The 17,315-nt window shown below is 42.3% G+C and overlaps 3 protein-coding genes across 8 annotated transcripts in view; 2 read left to right on the top strand and 1 right to left on the bottom strand.

Moving 5' to 3' along the window:
• The window catches only part of atp2b1a (ATPase plasma membrane Ca2+ transporting 1a), a 32,431-nt gene extending 28,341 nt beyond the window's left edge, over positions 1 to 4,090 (top strand). For 3 of the 5 annotated variants that reach the window (XM_031858842.1, XM_031858843.1, XM_031858846.1), the window contains one exon: positions 828 to 4,090. In XM_031858842.1, the coding sequence (XP_031714702.1) occupies positions 828 to 1,208 (381 nt within the window). In that variant the 3' untranslated portion in view covers positions 1,209 to 4,090. The remainder of the gene's footprint in view (positions 1 to 827) is intronic. The other 2 variants (XM_031858844.1, XM_031858845.1) reach the window with 2 other exon arrangements.
• Positions 4,091 to 5,699: 1,609 nt separating this feature from the next.
• Positions 5,700 to 10,400, top strand: mest (mesoderm specific transcript). 2 transcript variants are annotated; one of them, XM_031858849.1, is made up of 12 exons: positions 5,700 to 5,769; positions 6,345 to 6,534; positions 6,732 to 6,811; positions 6,884 to 6,961; positions 7,076 to 7,212; positions 7,330 to 7,388; positions 7,462 to 7,502; positions 7,603 to 7,673; positions 7,788 to 7,889; positions 8,010 to 8,086; positions 8,610 to 8,673; positions 8,804 to 10,400. In XM_031858849.1, the coding sequence occupies exons 2-12, from the start codon at positions 6,381 to 6,383 to the stop codon at positions 8,919 to 8,921; spliced, it is 981 nt and encodes a 326-aa protein (XP_031714709.1). In that variant the 5' UTR covers positions 5,700 to 5,769; positions 6,345 to 6,380; the 3' UTR covers positions 8,922 to 10,400. The 2 variants fall into 2 exon arrangements, with proteins under 2 accessions (XP_031714709.1, XP_031714708.1); XM_031858848.1 differs by lacking the exon at positions 5,700 to 5,769 and adding an exon at positions 5,808 to 6,006 and having other exon boundaries at positions 8,804 to 10,399.
• Positions 9,463 to 16,918, bottom strand: copg2 (COPI coat complex subunit gamma 2). The gene is made up of 24 exons (XM_031858847.1): positions 16,799 to 16,918; positions 16,143 to 16,195; positions 15,942 to 16,022; positions 15,784 to 15,855; positions 15,554 to 15,633; positions 15,211 to 15,286; positions 14,991 to 15,083; positions 14,802 to 14,888; positions 14,493 to 14,650; positions 14,262 to 14,395; positions 14,081 to 14,148; positions 13,782 to 13,970; positions 13,431 to 13,526; positions 12,735 to 12,978; positions 12,485 to 12,560; positions 12,249 to 12,352; positions 11,959 to 12,084; positions 11,787 to 11,855; positions 11,463 to 11,644; positions 11,140 to 11,269; positions 10,789 to 10,886; positions 10,489 to 10,627; positions 10,200 to 10,298; positions 9,463 to 9,879 (listed from the first exon to the last, which is right to left on the bottom strand). The coding sequence occupies exons 1-24, from the start codon at positions 16,833 to 16,835 to the stop codon at positions 9,749 to 9,751; spliced, it is 2,622 nt and encodes an 873-aa protein (XP_031714707.1). The 5' UTR covers positions 16,836 to 16,918; the 3' UTR covers positions 9,463 to 9,748.
• Between the last annotated feature and the right edge of the window lie 397 nt (positions 16,919 to 17,315).

The following is a 17,315-nucleotide window of genomic DNA, read 5'->3' as shown; positions in this document are numbered from 1 at the left end:
TTCTTTCTGTCTCTTCCTGTCATGTCTTTCTCTCTCCTCACTTTTTTCCTGAGCATGTCCAACAAAAGCAAACTCTTGTGTCCAGCCTCTGTCCCTTTTCTCTTTGTTCTCGTCTAAAGAACAGCATTCCTCTTGTCTCGGTTTCCTTCTGCATTTTGATTAATCAGACACAGGCCTCTACCACGTGTTTTGTGACATACTACTACTATATTGCATTGGGTTTGACACTGGCTTGTACCCTTGGCAAGACATTGGCTGATTTACCACATGAATGTTAAGAATAGTTTCTCGCCAAGCACAAAGACAAGTCTGAGGTTTGTCTCCACCGGATGCAACTCCAGTTTTCCATTTCTCTGACACACTGCGATAAGAAGTTGCAGTCTGTCACACACTACGGCTACCTGAAGTCTCTGTATGGCTCAACTAGCTCATGCTTTTACTTGTAGTGCAGAATACGGTGACGTTTGATGCTCTAGAGTAAATATATTGGCGAAAACAGGAAGTGAAACACAGACAGACGTTTAACTGAAGAATATCTTGACACTATGAACTTTCAGGTGGTTTCGAGGTTAACACATTCCAGACAATATGTAGGACAACATAGTTAATTGGTTTTACACATTGTGAATTTACAATTTGACAAAACTGCACACCTGCACGAGAGTTATCCCTGTCAGATTCTTGCCCCTAAAACTCACCTATTATTGACCCAATAAAACCTGCGCCCTCGTTTGTCATCGCTCAATCGTGTTCAAATTCAAAACGCACACGCGTCATGGCTGAATGTGACTAAAACTGTGTGTCCTGTCCCTTCTCCCTCCCTCCAGATCCGGGTGGTGAATGCATTCCGCAGCTCCGTCTCCCTCTATGAGGGGATGGAGAAGCCCGATTCGCGATCATCAATCCACAACTTCATGACCCACCCTGAATTTCGGATAGAGGACTCTGAGCCCCATATTCCCCTCATAGATGACACCGACGCAGAGGACGACGCTCCCACCAAGCGCAACTCCGCCAGCCCCCGCAACGCCACGCCCACGCCGCCCTCTCCCACCACCACCGTCGCCCCCACCACGCCCCTCTCTCCCTCCCCCAACCAGAACAATAATGCTGTGGAGAGCAGCAACCACCTCCTCCCAGAGGGCCCCAAATCAGGAAGCCCCTCGGCCCCGGGGAGCCCCCTACACAGCCTGGAGACCTCCCTTTGATCTGACCCCACCCCACCACCCCCACTTTTCTACCCGCCACCAAGGAGCTCAACTCAAACAAAGCGAAGGAACACTTGGAGAAGAGAGACGGAGGGCTGGAAGGAGAGCGCAGGCTTGTGAGCTTGGCTTGGGCTGGACTAAAAGAACAGCAAACATTCAGAGGAATGTACAGCTTGGTGTGGATGCTTTGGTCTTCTTTTCTTTTTGGTTCTTATTCAAACCCCGCTGCAACACAAGGACTCTGTCTCCACCCCTCCCTCCTCGGTAACTTTAGTTTTTCTCGGTAAACAAGGGGTGAATTTAAACTCAGATTGAAAGTGACCTGTTTTTATTGTTATATTATTATTATTTTAATTGAGAAGGGGAGGTCCCCCTCCTGGCTCGAAGATGGTCTGTAAGAATTATGAAAGAACCTTTAGCTTCTCTTCTATCTGAATGGTGTTGTATATTTATCCCTTTGGCCCTTGCTCATTCAAAACTTATTTCTGCTCCATTGGCTGTTAATATTTTGAGTTATTTATGTTTTTTTGGAAAAAGCAGGTCTGTTTACAAAGTTTGTAGATACTTTTTTTCAGTTTGTAGGCAAAAGAGCTTCCTGATGTATGATGCAGAAAACTGGGACAGAATAAAATAAAAAAAAGAATGAGGATTATTTCAGATACTGCTGTATTTTCAGGAGAAAAGGGTGTTTCTATTGAAACTTAACTATTTTTGCCTGCAAGTTTTATTTGTTATATATTTGTAGATAAATGTAGAACCTTCTAGCCAAACCGATAAACACTAAGGCTTGTATAGAAAAGAGGTCCACCGGGCGAGGGGGTTTTCACAGGCGACGGGACGAGTAGGGCCTCTGTCCACTAACATTGCTATGAATATTTACTTCCATTTCTTCGATAGTTTTCACGTGCACAAAAACCTTCTGGATTCTCTTTTCATTCATTATGTTGTGTTCAAGGATTTCCACATGTTGAAAGGTTCACTAATTAAAGGGAGTTGAGAATAGTTTCCGGGCCCGTATTTAGCAAGCATCACAGACTGACACCTAGAATCAAGCTGAAACAAAGTCTTACCTCGGAGTTGGACAGCGTGGTCCTCGTGAAGCCTCCTACAGTCGCTTTCAGCAGGAAGTAGAAGTAGATTTTTGTGGTTTTACAACACTTTGTAACGTAAAATGAAAATGTCGTCTTGTAGTAGTTTATTAGTCACATTCAAAAGAAGCTGATGGAGATTATTTGATGCAGGGAACACTCATGAGTGTATCAGTACTTTATGCATGTTAACGCTTACAATTTGTTTTTGCCAAAGCTCATAAAAACACTAAAATGACTTAGTTTGTCACTTTTTTTTGTTTGTTTTATTACGACCATTTGAGTTGAAAGTAATGCTAGTCAGCCAGTGCGCCTGTTTATTTTTCAATAAGACGTTTATATAGACTTAACATGAATGTGCCTTGGCTACAATAACAATTTCGGCGATGCTTTGTCCCTTCATGTTCCACCTGCAGGTAACTCCTCCCAGGTTAAACACTGTTACTCCTACAGCTAAACGTAGGACCAAATAAGCCTCATGCTGATCCTTCTGGGCCAGTTGTGAAAGAGTTTCTCTCTCTGGATGCTTGATAAATATGGACCCTTGTCGTCTTTTTTTTTTTTTCTTTTTTTTAATTGGTGCATTTAATTTATGTTTTTGTTTCTCTCAGCAAAATGTTCGCGCCCCCCCCCCTGCCAATGTACAATATTGACATTTGTTTACTCAGGCATAGAAAAAGTATTTAATTTAAAGAAGGAATCTAAAAAGAGACCCTTTTAACTTCACTTTGTGTATTTAGATAGTGGATTATTGTCTTGGTCAAAAAAAAAAAAGCAAGTGAATTATTTTCATATTTCATTCAATCTTTTAAGATCATGCCTTAGGGAATACTTAATTTTACTCCTCCGAGTTCTAGTTTGTTGGCATTTTAAAAAACGTGGGGGAAAATAGTTTTTTTTTTTTTTTCCAACCCTGTCCATAAGACTCCGTTCACCGTGGATAAATGTTGCTGCATTTGATTTGTTTGTAAAATATTTTTGACACCTGATGTACTGGAAACGCTAAAGAATTGGACATTTTTCAAGAATAAAGTCTAGAGCATACACTGGTATCTATCTGCACAGGGTACTTTATTTCATAGCGTTCCTTGGGGAAAAAATAATTTTGATACAAATCATAATAAAAAAAAGTGTACCTTTGTATTTTTATGACAATACTGATGATACCTTTCATCGTACGAAACCCGATTTTGGATGATTTGACACCAATCACGTTATATGGGGAGGGTTTTGGCCACTAAAATGTGTGTTCTGGAATATTCATCTCAGGGTGCAAATGGTGTGAAAGAGAACAAGCCTCCGTTAGTTTGTATATTACCACACTTAATTCAAAATGTTTGGGATGGTGCTTGTCAACAACACAGGATGACTTGGGCAGCAGGCTGCACATTATTCCTGCAGCCTTCTGGCCATCTTCACCTTTAGGGCCGTGGACAGGGGGGAAGGAGTTCCAGATGTTAAATCACAACGTCCTCTGAGGGAATGCTTTGTTTTACAGATGACAAAATAGCAGCTAGGATTGCATTAAAAAAAAAAAAAATAAAAGTGAGAAATTGAAAAGACGAGCGGAATCCATATGAGGAGTTTGTTCTGTAGCTTCTTCCTGTAATGGGAAAGAATGTTTTTCCATCTGTTTTATGGATTATTATTTTTTATCTTTTAACATTTGGAAATAAAAGTACTTCATGTCTGTTTATCTTGAGCATTTTAAATGGATATCGTGATTGGATTTACATTTGAAACTTGTCGAGTAATGTGTATGGTTTTTAAAAATAAAAAATGTATTTAGCCTAACTGCAGGGCTATGTTTTTCATTTACCGTGCAGTATTTATTGGAATGGAGTTATGTATTCAAATGAGGACCTTTTACTTTCTGCAGTGAAGGCAAGCAAACATCTTGCAGAACATCCCGATCTTGAGTGAGGGGGATTTTCTCACAAGAAAGCTGCTTTTCTGCGTAACTGCACAATTTCCAAATGTATTATAACTATTAGATTATAGCTATGTAACAGCCAAACCATTGTTAAATATACTAAAAACTCACATTCTCTGAAATAGCCCTCTTAAGCAAATACATGTTATAACTGTAGCAGTATTCTAAGTGATGAAGTTGGAGCTTTTTGTTAGATGCAGATGAAGGGATAGCTGGACACTGGTGCAGGTTGGCAGTGAGCATTGCACAATGCAGCGCTTATAGGGAGTGTTTTGTTTCACTCTTCACTTAAGAGTGAATAAGAAATAGACTTTCCCCTAGACCTCTGGCACAGGCCCCTGCTCGAATATGACATGCATCTCTGCAACTAAGATGTCTATTTGAATAATCTTGGTATCATACTAAAAGTAAAACTTGTGAGATTTCTGCCATCCATATATACGGTATGTTACTGGGTCAGGGTCAATAAATATGGGATGTACCATAAATGAAAGATTTTATTTACCCCCGAACAAAATCGTACAGACCAAGAGTGAATATCCCTTTGGATCCATGCAGTTGCAGCCCAAGACCTCCAGCAAACCATATCACAACATCTGAGCATTACACAGACTGATGCCAATAAAGTGAAGCAGAGCAAAGTTGAGGGGTTTTAGTAGAGGCATGTTAAGGACCAATCAAGGATGGCCAAGTATGCATCCACAGACAAGGAATTTGACTCCGGTTATTTGCGTCCCTCTCAAAGCATATAATGCAGAAATGGAAATAACAGCTAGGGACAACAAAGCTAGACAGATAAAGGTAGAGAATTGACAGAACTGGTATGTACATAAGTAGTGAACAAAAATAGGTGTTAATATAAATACTATAGGTTTATATATAAAAAGCACCAATAACCAACAATAAAATAAGAAGTAAAACATCTATATACAAGTGAAGTTAAGTTGTAAACTGATTTACCAGTTCATCAGTTGTTTGTGTATCTGTAGCGCCTCCCAGTGGGGGGACGCTGAAAAAGCTTAAACTATTACTGAAAGTCATAGTATATATTGTGTTGAAAAAGGTCATGGTATAGTATGTGGAAAAAAGTAATTGAATATTATGTCGCAAAAAGTTATTAAATAGTCATAGTATAGTATGTCGGAAGAACGTCCAAAAAAAGTCCTAGTATAATGTCGAAAAAGGAAATTGTATAGTATGTTGAAAAAAGTCATGAAGTCATACTATAGCATGCATTTGCATTTTTTTCTCAATGTACTCGCACAGGAAAAATAGTATGGATAACAATAAAAGCAGTTATAGAATTACAACAATTAATAGATTATCAAAAATATTGCCATTACATTTTCTGACGATCTATAATCGATTTATAATTTCAGCTCTACAATGTGCAATAGATTAACAACATTACATGTCATTTCACATCCACACCAGCAGAGGGCAGTGAACTCCGCTTGTAGCTCTCTTAACAAAGATTGTGTATTGTTGGGGTGAGTCGCTCAGTCTTGGCTTCTTGACGGGTGGTAAAAACCTCAACAAGGTACGTACGCTGCTGGGACGTCTCAGTCTGGCGACAATTATAACTTAACGTCTTTATCGCTGGTCAATTTTGATAAACGCGTGCGGAACCCGGAAGTTGCAACAGAGTGAGACGTCCGTGCTCTTCTTCCTCCTTGTCGCAAACTGTCGTTCCTTTCCGCTCTGCATGTATTCCTTCTGCAGTAATGGACTCTAAACACTGGGCGAAGGTCCGCTAACCACAAGTTGCGACATTTCTGTAAGTGCTGCAGTCTTCTACAGTGTCAGCCTCACAAAACAAACATAGCCTGCAGTAGAACCAGTTTAATGGAGGATTAAAGCCGTGTTTGGCTCTCGTAAATTGGACGTTATTCGACATTCCCCTTAAATCGCTCTTTTTTTTAGCCAAACTTCATGCATCGCTGAATCCCTAATCGAGTGTCAGTGAGAAGCCCACACAGATGCACATTAAATTATCACGCTATATTAATGTATTACTGTCAACACCGCAGGTTTTGGAGGCAGCATCACTCCTGATTACGCCTCCACTTACTATACTTTTGTCTTTTGTTGTTGCTCGTGAACCCCGTCTCTCAGAGGCAGGAATGAGACTCCATCACCCCTGAGCTCAAGATGAGAGAGTGGTGGGTTCACGTGGGTTTGATCTGCATCCCGCTGGTGGCCGTCTACCTTCACATCCCGCCCCCTCAACTGTCACCTTCCCTGCAGAAGTGGCACAGTGCCGGTGAGGTGTTTCACTTCAGAGGCAGGGAAATCTTCTACAGAGGTAAGAGGGGGGATTTGAGGTTAATTGCTTAAATTGCATGCATGGGTTGTCACGGGTCTTGTAATGGTCGTCAGCTGAGACTAGGGCTGACAATAGTACAACAACACAGTCAACAACATGACAGAAGTACAGTACAGTGGCGTCCTCATGCCACACGTGCTTATCGTACATGCGCTTCTCTTTTCTCCTCAAACTAGATTCCTATGGTGCTTTGGGAAGCTCTGATGTCATCATTCTGCTCCATGGCTTCCCTACGTCCAGCTTCGACTGGAACAAGGTAGCCACTGCACACGCTCAGTACACAGCTAAGCACCATTAAAAAACCAAAATTTTTCTTTTTTCTATACAGATCTGGGAGCCACTCATTCAGCGCTTCCATCGAGTCATTGCACTGGACTTCCTGGGTTTTGGCTTCAGTGACAAGCCAGTGAGTTCATTTTGTGCCAGTTTAAATGTCTTTGTTTTATAGATAAACACTGTTTCTTATACGTCCTGCATGACGCTCTGTTATTCCTCCTTAACACATGTTTTCCCATCCCAGCGACCCCACAGGTACTCCATCTTCGAGCAGGCCAGTGTGGTGGAGGCCCTGGTGGCTCACTTGGGTCTGAGCAACCAGCGAGTCAATCTGGTGTCCCATGACTATGGAGACACTGTGGCCCTGGAGTTGCTCTACAGGTATGTGTGTGTGTGTGTGTGTGCCACTATATTCATGCAAATGTCAAAAACAGAGTATAAATGATGAATTGCTAACCACTCCTCCTGTCTGTTGTTTTTTCTTTTTCTCCCAAACAGAAGTGACCAAAACCGCACAGGTCACCTGATCTTCAACAGCCTGTGTCTTTCCAATGGAGGTACAGTGCCGCCTATTGTCTTCGGGTCATGTTGTAAATAGCAGGTCAGTGCTGACTCTTTTATTTCCAACAGGATTATTCCCAGAAACACATTACCCACGTTTGCTGCAGACGGTGAGTCACCTTTGTTTTCTTCATCCTGCCAATTTGTTATATTTTAAAAAATTTGGCTGTCAAAATTCTCACTGAGACCTTTTTGTTTTGCCTCCAAAAGCTACTGAAGGACTCTAGTTTTCTGGCTCCACTTCTGACGCGTCTCACCAACTATAAGATCTTCCAAAAAGGGTAAAGAGAACCAGAGTTTTCTTTCAAATTGGGAGATTTAAATATATGTTTGTACATGTTTGTACCAGTATGTAGGTGCATAAACAAATTGTTTTGTTTTCTGTTGACTGGTAGGATCGGAGACGTGTTCGGTCCGTACACGCAGCCCACAGACGCTGAGTTCTGGGACATGTGGACAGGTTTACGCTACAACGATGGCAACTTAGTGTTAGACAGGTGTGTGTGTGTGTGTGTGTGTGTGTGTGTGTGTTTGCTTGCTTTGTATTCAAATGGCCTTAATTATCTTTGTTGCTCTTCATCTTTGTTCACTCATTTTGTCTTCTTTGCCTCTCTCAGTATTCTGCAGTTCATCAACCAGAGATTAAAACACAGAGAGCGATGGGTGGGCACCCTCACTTCCACCATCGTCCCACGTGAGTTCACAGTGTCATCGTGGCATGTTTGTTGATAAATCAGAGGGTGGAAGCTCTTTCGTGTAGGCCAAACACTCCCTTAAGGTGTATTAACCCAGCAGCCTCGGCCAGAGAGCCGCTGATTCTAAGCTGCTTACCCTATGAGGAGAAGCCTCGTCGTCCATCTGTGATCCTGCGCTCAGGACGGGCGTGTGTGTGTGTGTGTGTGTGTGTGCTACTGACACAGACCTCATGTCAGATGCAGCTAAAAGGCGTTCTTCTGAATCATTGTGTCAGTGAGTAAATGATGAGGGTGGTTAAGAAAACAATGTGTCATCCTGCAGTATATAAGTGTATATCTGCCTCAACAACTGATCTGAATATATGTTGTTTAACTTTCATATCTAGAATTTGTCTTTTATTATTTCCTACTTCCATTTTCAGAACGATCCGCCCTCCCCTTTTGTATCACTCCTCCATTTCTCAGTGTTCCTCCCTCCATCTTTTCCTCTGTGACCCTCTCACGCCCCTCTTTGTCTTTCAGTGCACATGATCTACGGACCCCTGGACCCTGTCAACCCTCATCCTCAGTTCATCCGTCTTTACCAGTGAGTGCCCCCCCGCCTCTTAGTCTTTAGACCCCATTCAGATTAAACGGAAGTACTCTCATCTCCTGGCAGATCTTCATTATGTTTGCGGTAATATCGTCTATCTTAAATATGTATCTTGTTCCTGCAGGCAGCTGGTCCAGAGGTCGACGATCACCATCTTGGATGAACACATCAGTCACTATCCTCAGCTGGAAGATCCCTCCGGCTTCCTCAATGCATATTTCAATTTTATCCACTCTTTCTGAGAGGTTACCAAATGCGAAACACCCCGTGTTCGTGAATGAATTCAGACTCTTAACACGCCGTCTGGTACTTTTGCAGCACTTATTCAAAGTGATAAAAGGTCACACGTGACGCCAAGACCTTTCCTAATGATTTTAATTAGGAGTTATGCCGTCACTAAGCTGCGACTTATGCATCAGTTTGAGATTTAATCACCAGTGATGGGCTAATTTACCAGCATCAATTCCTAAATTGTCAATTAATACCATGGAAAACATCTAATGTGAGCTAGAAACATGAATAATTGTACTTATTGCAAGTGAATGACTAATCTGATGGTGACAGTGTTCATTTATGGATCATCTTTCAGCATGATACTGAAAGTTATGTTGGGTTGTGTGATTATTGGACACATCTGTCCTGCACAGCTGCATTCTGAGTGAATTTATTCTGAATGATTTTCTACATTTCTCTTGTCAATGAAATGCCTAAATGTCAGCATTTCTTTAAATAAAACTAGTTTTGTAAAATAAAAAAAAAAGTGTCTGAATGAGTAAAACTTGATGTATTTTGACAGTCAGAATTTATTGAAGATTTGACAGAAGAATATTCTTACTGCAAAGAAAACACAAGAACCAGCAGAAAGTATAAAGACAGAGTGAAGAAACACTTTCTAGAAGTGATAAAATGTTGTTTTTCAGGTTGGATGGTGTCAGCATAATAAACACAATATCATTATATATTTTACTTTTAGAGTTGTGTAAAACAAGTAAGTGGCGTCTCAGAGAGTTTGTCGTGCAGAGATGAAAGGTCCTGTGGTTCGTTGACAGGAAGCGCCACCGCGGGGGTTTTAGCCCACCGAGGCCAGGATGACGTCAACGACCGTCTCTTCACTACTGCGTACCGTCACCTGCATGGTGACGCCGTCAGCCAGCGCCAGGCGAGCACGAACCAACACATCGTGACATCCCCGGAACACACCTGAGAAGAGAGGGAGGGAGAGCTGTCAGAAGCCAATCAAAGCACACCTGGCATTTAAATTTAGGGATGACTTTTTTCGACATGCTATACTATGACCGTTTTTTGACTTTTTTTAATTGCTTTTTTTCAACATACTATATTATGACATTCTTTAACATTTGGAATCCACTAAATGATATCTGCTACTTGTAGTTACGGCATTTGATGTCTAAAAATATCTTTAAGTTGCATGAGAGACAAAATAACAATTTTAATGAAGCAATCTTTTTTTTTAAAAAGACCAAACTGTGACCAAAACCATCCTGACATTCAACACCCACCAGCGAGGAAGAGGACATGCGAGTTCTTGTTTTCGGGGACTTTGTCAGAGCGCTCGCATGGCTGCATTCCCAGGAAGCTGATGATGTTACCCACCGCCTCTGTACAAAAAGAAAACAGACGAGTCAAGTAAGACACTGGGTCTCAGTTAGTGCATAGAGCCTCAATCACATGTTTTGTAGAAATGACGACTAAAACAAACTTGCATCTATTGGACGACATAAACTCTTGTAAGTTGACCTTTGACTTTCTAATGTGCATTCATTATTTCAGCCTCAATTTCTGACTTACCGTCTAAAGTTCGTACAGACGCCAGAGCAAAAGTCTCTTCCTTCTCAAACTCATCTCCTACTTCTTCCCACGCTGCTCCAAAGTTCGGTTTCAAAACCTTCTGGATGTGGTCTGCAACCGTCACCTCGAGATCCTCTAGCTAACGAAGAGCAGGACAAGAAACACAAGAAAGATGGAAGGACGAGGAGAGCAGCTTTTTAAAAAGAAACAATTTACATTGATGAAAAAAAACAAAAAAAAAAAACAACAACGCTCATTGTCCTTGTGTTGAAAGTTTGTGCGTGTGCTTTGATCACGTACCACATATTCGTCATCATAACCGTCATCGTCAGGCTCTCCTGTGTTGGGGTCGCAGTCTTTGACCAAGTACTTCATCGTACAACTAAACGTACAAGACACTGGGGACAGAGAAGATATATCTAAACACAATTTTCTTAAATCGATAATATTTCAGTAAGGATTTAAATTTGCTACTCAAAAACTGTTACTTTAGGAACTTGTACAAGTCATGAAAACCACATGGTGTAGTATTTCGAAAAGGCTGGTGAATGACTGATGAACCTACTTGTGATCTAAATTGTGTCGAACTATCAGTTTCTTTGACAATCTGTCACTGCTCCCACTAGCCCAATAACGTCCCAGTGTTCCTACCAGCGGTGGGGTCGTCCTCAGGCAGGCGGACCAGAGTGTAGCAGGAACCAGGCTGACTGTAGGGGAGGCTGGTAGCTGGGATGTAGTCCATCACCTCGTAGGACTCCGATGGCTCCATCTGCACTACGACCTGAAACAAACCACACCATACATTCCTTTCAATTGTATTCCCAATGTGTTGACTGTTTTGTTTTTCGCAGCAAAAACTGATAAATAGTCAAAATAAAGAAATTACAGAATATCAGAAAAATATCTAAATGGATCTTCAGATAAAATCCAAGTTTTATGAAACAAGAATGACCATGAAACATCTCAGCCGGTACCTTCTGCAGGAGCTGGTCATTCAGGGTGTTTGTGCAGTCGAACTGGAACACCATGTGCGTGGCGAAGGTGTGTTTGACGCAGCGCACCACGTATTCCGTCTCGGCCTCCGTCAACTGCACCTGCTCAGAGGACTTGAAGAGCGGCCCGAGACCCTGGAAGTCTGGGATGGCTGCCAGTTGTTCTGTAAATGGAGGAAAAGCAGAGAGCGATTAAAACAAAGAGACGACAGACGGGACTGTAATTCTATTCAATTATATCAGGCCGGAGTATGAAGGTGAGCATCAGTGTCTATCTGAGGACGGACAGACATTTCACAATCTTACCTTGATAGATGTCATGGCGTGATGGGGTCAACTTATCTGGCAGTTTGCTGGTGGCAATAGGGGTGTTATCTGGGAAGAAAAAAAAACATTAACAATCTGATTTTTGACAGTAATAGTTTCTCAGCGGAGTATAAAACCATGGGCAGATTGGTTAATAGCTATGTAGTTGTACCGGTTTTGTGTTCTGAGATAGAAGTTGTGGCCAGAGGGACACTCTTCATGTCGAAAGGTTTCTCTGAGGGCTCCAAAGTGTACTGGTGGAGGGACTTCTCCAGTCCGGGGATAGAAACAGACAGACCTGAGAGCAACACACAAAAGAGGAGACGTTAACTTTAACATTTCTGACATCACCTGCAGAGCGTTTGCCCTGCGAGCTGCTCTCTTAGTACGCATGGTGTGTACATTTTGACCAGCAGCCACTATGAACTGCATTTAGCCCCGAGTGTGTGTGTGTGTGTTTACCGTTGAAGATATAAGCAGCATTCAGAGCCTTCTGCTTCTGCTGTAGCACGTTCATGTAGAAAGTAGCTCTGTCGCGCACTTCATCATCACTGTCCATCATGCACCTAGAAGAACAGACACGTGTGTTGAAGTCAGACTATATCTTCATTAGAAAACAAATGTATGTTTTTGTTTAATACCAAGATGAAATGTAGGAGTACACAGTCACATAAGAGCAAGTGAAAGTAAATGAGTACCTCTGCATGAGAACAAGGACGCTCGGCAGCAGATCATCGTTCTGAGCTCCAAATTTAGCCAAAGCGCTGACTGCGGCTGAGGGGGGAAGAAGAAACAAATGTTTCAACATGTTGTAAAATTCCATGAAAATAATGGGAATATTAATAACCAAGATGTCACAAATGTGCTGCCAAAATAAGAGAGGGTCTGACACAAAACTCAGCTCGGTGGTACATATTGAGGCTCACACAGTGTCCTGCTCCGTCTCACCTGCGCGAACAGCCTCGCTCTCCAGCACCACTCGGTTGAAGATGAAGCGGATGTACTTGGAGGGCTGGGGGGTGCGTGGGCCCTCTTTGCCCAGTAGGTGCAGGATCTTTGTGGCCAGCACCGTGTGCTCGCAGTCCTCGATGAACTCGCACAGGTGGGCCAAGCCCGTCTCTTTGCTCTCTGGGTTCTCCTCAATGATGCTGATGATGCAGTCCACGATGGCCCGCTTGTAATCGAAACCACCCTGCGGGGAGAGGAGACGTGTTCACTGCAAGTCTTAAACACAACTGCAACATTCAAAGTAGGCTTTGACTGACTAACAGTACACAGGCTACATACAGTATATGCTTGACCCACACATAAACGGTGGACTGAACCCTTATAATCCACACACATGAATGAACACACAAATGAATCATCCACCTATTTGTATTTTCAGATTTCAGTCTTATTTATCTTTTGCTAAACACTCATTTTGTTGGACTATAAAGTCCGTGACAACTAACGTCAGCACTTGTAAACCAAATTTAAGTAATTGAAATACTAAATATTTTGTAAAACATATAGAAAAGCAGGAAAGCTCCCAAAAGGCCACCTGTGACTTCAGCATTTCTCTTAATGGATAAGGGTATCACTGATAAAGAAGCTCTCGAGTCCAAAGTGTTAAGGTCGGTGGTCTGTTAATGATCAACTTACATCATCTCGGAGCATGTTGGACAAGAAGTTCATCATGACGCTGTGCTTCCTGGGATACTTCTGGCACAGAGCGCTGATGGCCTGCACCACCACCACCTGGAATAAACAAGCATCAGCGACAGATTCAGGACACAGAAAAAATAATAATAACGGGATTAAAAAGGCAAACGAAGCAGGGAATCTCCTATTGGAAATTAATATTTTGGGGTCACAGAATCTGACATCCTGGGTGATTAAAAAAAAAACAACAACAACCTTTCAACAAGCACTGCGTCACAAAGCCAACACAACATCCAGACACAGGACAGGACCACTCTAAACGTTTAAGTTCTGCCTGGTTCAGTGACTCACCTTGAACTCGTCAGAGATCTCAGAGACAAACGAGGAGATCTGTTTCATGAGTCGGTCCACGCTGCTCTCGCTGCCGGTCTTGAGCAGAGTGGTGATGGCCAGTGTGGCGATGCTGCGGTTGGAGTCGGTGATCAGGTTTTCCAGGTCCAAGTTGCACGCAGTCACGGCTGATGGATGCTTCATGGCCACCTAGTGGACACAAAGGAGAATGTCAGAGTAGCTCATTCAGTGTAACAGTCTGGTTTAATCGTACAGTGAAAAAAAGCCAGGTGAAGGAGGGATGGAGAGTGACGCTGTACCTTGTTGAGGGTCCTCACTGCAGCGTATCTCAAGGCTGCTTTGGGAGAGCTGCAGAAGAGCTGCAGCACTGCAGGAAGACAAATACATTCACATTGAGGACTCGCCAACACGTCATTCTATTCTCGGTCAACTAGACAGTTAGACATGAAAAAAGTGTGGAGGAGTGAGTAAACTACTGACCAGACACAGCAGGGGCCAGCTCCCGAGCAGTACAGTTGGGCATATGGACAATGGCAGAGGCAGCCTCATACACCACCATCTCGTTCTTGTTCCTCAGGCAGCTCTCAATGAAGTCGAACAAGGGGCTGTCGTGACTGAAAACATGGGAGACAGAATACAACGCTGTAAAAAATGCAAGTACCCAGATGTCCTTGTGTGCGTTTCTGCTTGAGCACCAGAAGGTCTACTCACCCTCCCTCCGTCTCGTCCAGCAGTTTGCTGGCGATCCTGATGAGCATGCAGTAGGCAAAGGGAGACTTGAGACCAGACTTGGTGAACTTGTTGAGCATCTTGGTGACAGCAAGACGGTCGTTCTTCCTGAGGTGATACAACAGGCCCAGGGCATGGTACTGGAATACGGGACACACACAGGAAACGGCATTGAAATTGAAGTCCATAAAGTTTTACCGGACATATTTTTTTTCCCCTCTACAAAATCATAATAGATAACTTCAAAATACCATGAATTCACATGTCCTTATGCAAGTCTGCATTACCCACCTGGACCATGATGTTGTCACTGGAAGCAGCCTCTTGGGCTTCATTCACCCAACGCTTCACCACATCGTAGCTCATCTTCACCATGTGCTGAACACGCACGAAGACAAAGGTTCACCCACCAAACATATGATATGATATACAAATACTTTTAGATGAGCAAGTAAAATATCAAACTGTGACATGTGTTACCAGTGAGGAGACCAGGGCTGAGCTGGAGACACTGGGCACCTTGTCAACAATAGCCTGTTTCATGTATCTCTCAATGGCCTGCAGCATCGTTGTCTGTGGAAAAGAAGAGGACAACATAACAAACAAATGATATTAATGAAATACTATACTCAGGATATTTTCTTTCTTGCATGAGATGACACGGTGGAGGAGGAGAAGGGGAGACAATAAGGGCACTCACATCTGTAATCCTGCAGAGGGCTCTGATAGCAGGTCCTCTGTAAACATCTTCCTTCCCTGTCATGTCTTTGGTCAAGCTGTTAAATACCACACAAGGAGTCAAAGACTTGTTAAAGACAGTGTGTCTTAAATGAAAATGGAACACATTAAAAGAGTTACAAACACACATTTACAAAGAGTTCTTCTCCTCTGCAGTCAGATTTCATAACAACATGAGAGAAATCTAAATGTTGTATATACTGGATAATAGCAGCTGCAGTACAACAACAAATAAACTTCCCGGGAGAAATATCAGTATTTGCATACAGGCGATACTCAAAAATATTTAACGTCAAGGTACAAACCTGCTAGTGACAATAATAACATCCTCAGAGATGTTGGCCATCTCTTTAATGGTCAGGTAACACATCCTTCTCAGGGTTTGCTGAGTGAAACAGAAAGAGTATAAGCTTACTGTAGTTATATTTGATTCCTACTGACTGATGATATGCAACTTGAGCTAAAATGTAATCTAAAAAAAAAAAAAAAACATGAAGTATCTAACCCATTAACTAATGAATGAATAATAACTTACATCATTGGACTGAAAGAGCCTGGTCATCGCAAAGAAGGCCTCCGTGGCCTCTGTGGTCCCAAAATGCTCTCCCTTAATAAAGAAAGACGTGCGAGTGAGCAGACACAAACACATGCCATTAAAAAGCTACTTCACATTTTTGTCAAACAACGTCTTACCTGGTTGAGGAGGTAGATGATCTTGGTGAGAATGTGGAGGCATCGTCTTGGGTTGATAGGGGTCTCATTGAAGATACGCGCCTGTGAACGAGAAGGGACACAATCATGTCATGTCAGTGGTTAGGATGTCGTTTCTTCAGCTGGTACTTGTTGTTTTCTATACGTGCAGATTGTAAGCAATAGATCAAGTGCAGACTTTACCTCCTGCAACACGGCACTCTTCTCCAGATGCTGGAAAGGGTTCGACCCACTTCCTAAATGTCGAAACAGTAGAGTCAGACGTTCAGTTAACGCTAAACCCTTTGACGTGTTATTCAAAGCCCACACACGGAAACGACTTTGTCACCAGCTTATGCTACGTGTATTCAATACAGATGGCTCAATAACTAAAACACATGAAGGCTAAGCAACACTAGTAAACGTGAAGGCAGATCTCCTTTAAATCAAAGCACCAATGCAGCAACATTCATCCATCTATATTTTGAGCTCCAGTTCGGAGAGGACACTTCTTATATCGAGCAAAAAAAACATCACAACATCCAGCTGACACTGCCTAGCTTGCAATGCTAACGCTAAGCTTTGCTGAAGTGAGGCGTTAGTATTATCGTGACATTAAACACAACCGGTTACACATTCACTGCAAATTGGGTACCATTTGACCTGCATAACCGGTTAAATAAATATAAATTAGCCTACAAGCCACGATTAACGAGCAGGTATTGACGTAACTTTAGCTAGTCAGCTAACAGGCTAGCTCCGCGTTAGCTTCCAAAGCGTCCAACATCTCGTCAGTACAGACACTATTTCCATTTTTCAAAAGCTGTCAATTTTTTTAAATAATAGCTCTCCAATCTTACCAGACTCCTCGTCCTTCTTGTCAAACTTTTTAATCATTATGTCGGTATGAAGCAGACCGATGAGGGCAACGGATGCTCTCAGCCTTGATCATAAGAGAAGCTACTTCCACGTAGCCAAAATGAAAACTCACTTCCGGTTAATGCGTCCACGTCAACGGAACTTACGTCAAAACCATTCTGCGTCACGGCCAACAGAGGTCGCTGTTGACAAGAAACCAAGAAACATAGTACAGTACAACACGTTATTGAATCACTACTTAGTCCTTCGTTAGGATTGGTAACAATTATAAAAACATTCTTATATTCAGTCATTTTAATTGAATAAAAAGGGCAATATATTGCAGTTTTTTGGTATCCAATAGCTCAAATTAAAGCAAGTGAACAGCATACAAACATTGAATGTATCAGAAAATAATTTATCAGGATTTAGAAAAAGGGACTTAAGGTTTTCTTTCCCACTGAATGCCCTCTCTCTCTCTCTCTCTCTCTCTCTCTCTCTCTCTCTCTCTCTCTCTCT

Source organism: Anarrhichthys ocellatus, unplaced genomic scaffold (genome assembly GCF_004355925.1).
Source record: "Anarrhichthys ocellatus isolate YVR2014 unplaced genomic scaffold, GSC_Weel_1.0 scaffold21, whole genome shotgun sequence".
NCBI lineage: Eukaryota > Metazoa > Chordata > Actinopteri > Perciformes > Anarhichadidae > Anarrhichthys > Anarrhichthys ocellatus.
This window is presented reverse-complemented; position numbering and strand designations above follow the sequence as displayed.

Excerpts from the sequence above, each read along its gene's own strand:
- mest (XM_031858849.1), top strand. The coding sequence starts at position 6,381 with ATGAGAGAGTGGTGGGTTCACGTGGGTTTGATCTGCATCCCGCTGGTG. Across the intron at positions 6,535-6,731 it reads CAGGGAAATCTTCTACAGAG|ATTCCTATGGTGCTTTGGGA; the intron begins GTAAGAGGGGGG and ends TCCTCAAACTAG. Across the intron at positions 6,962-7,075 it reads TTGGCTTCAGTGACAAGCCA|CGACCCCACAGGTACTCCAT; the intron begins GTGAGTTCATTT and ends TTCCCATCCCAG.
- copg2 (XM_031858847.1), bottom strand. The coding sequence starts at position 16,835 with ATGATTAAAAAGTTTGACAAGAAGGACGAGGAGTCTG. Across the intron at positions 15,084-15,210 it reads CCCTCTGCAGGATTACAGAT|ACAACGATGCTGCAGGCCAT; the intron begins GTGAGTGCCCTT and ends TCTTTTCCACAG. Across the intron at positions 11,856-11,958 it reads TATCTCAGAACACAAAACCG|ATAACACCCCTATTGCCACC; the intron begins GTACAACTACAT and ends TTTTCTTCCCAG.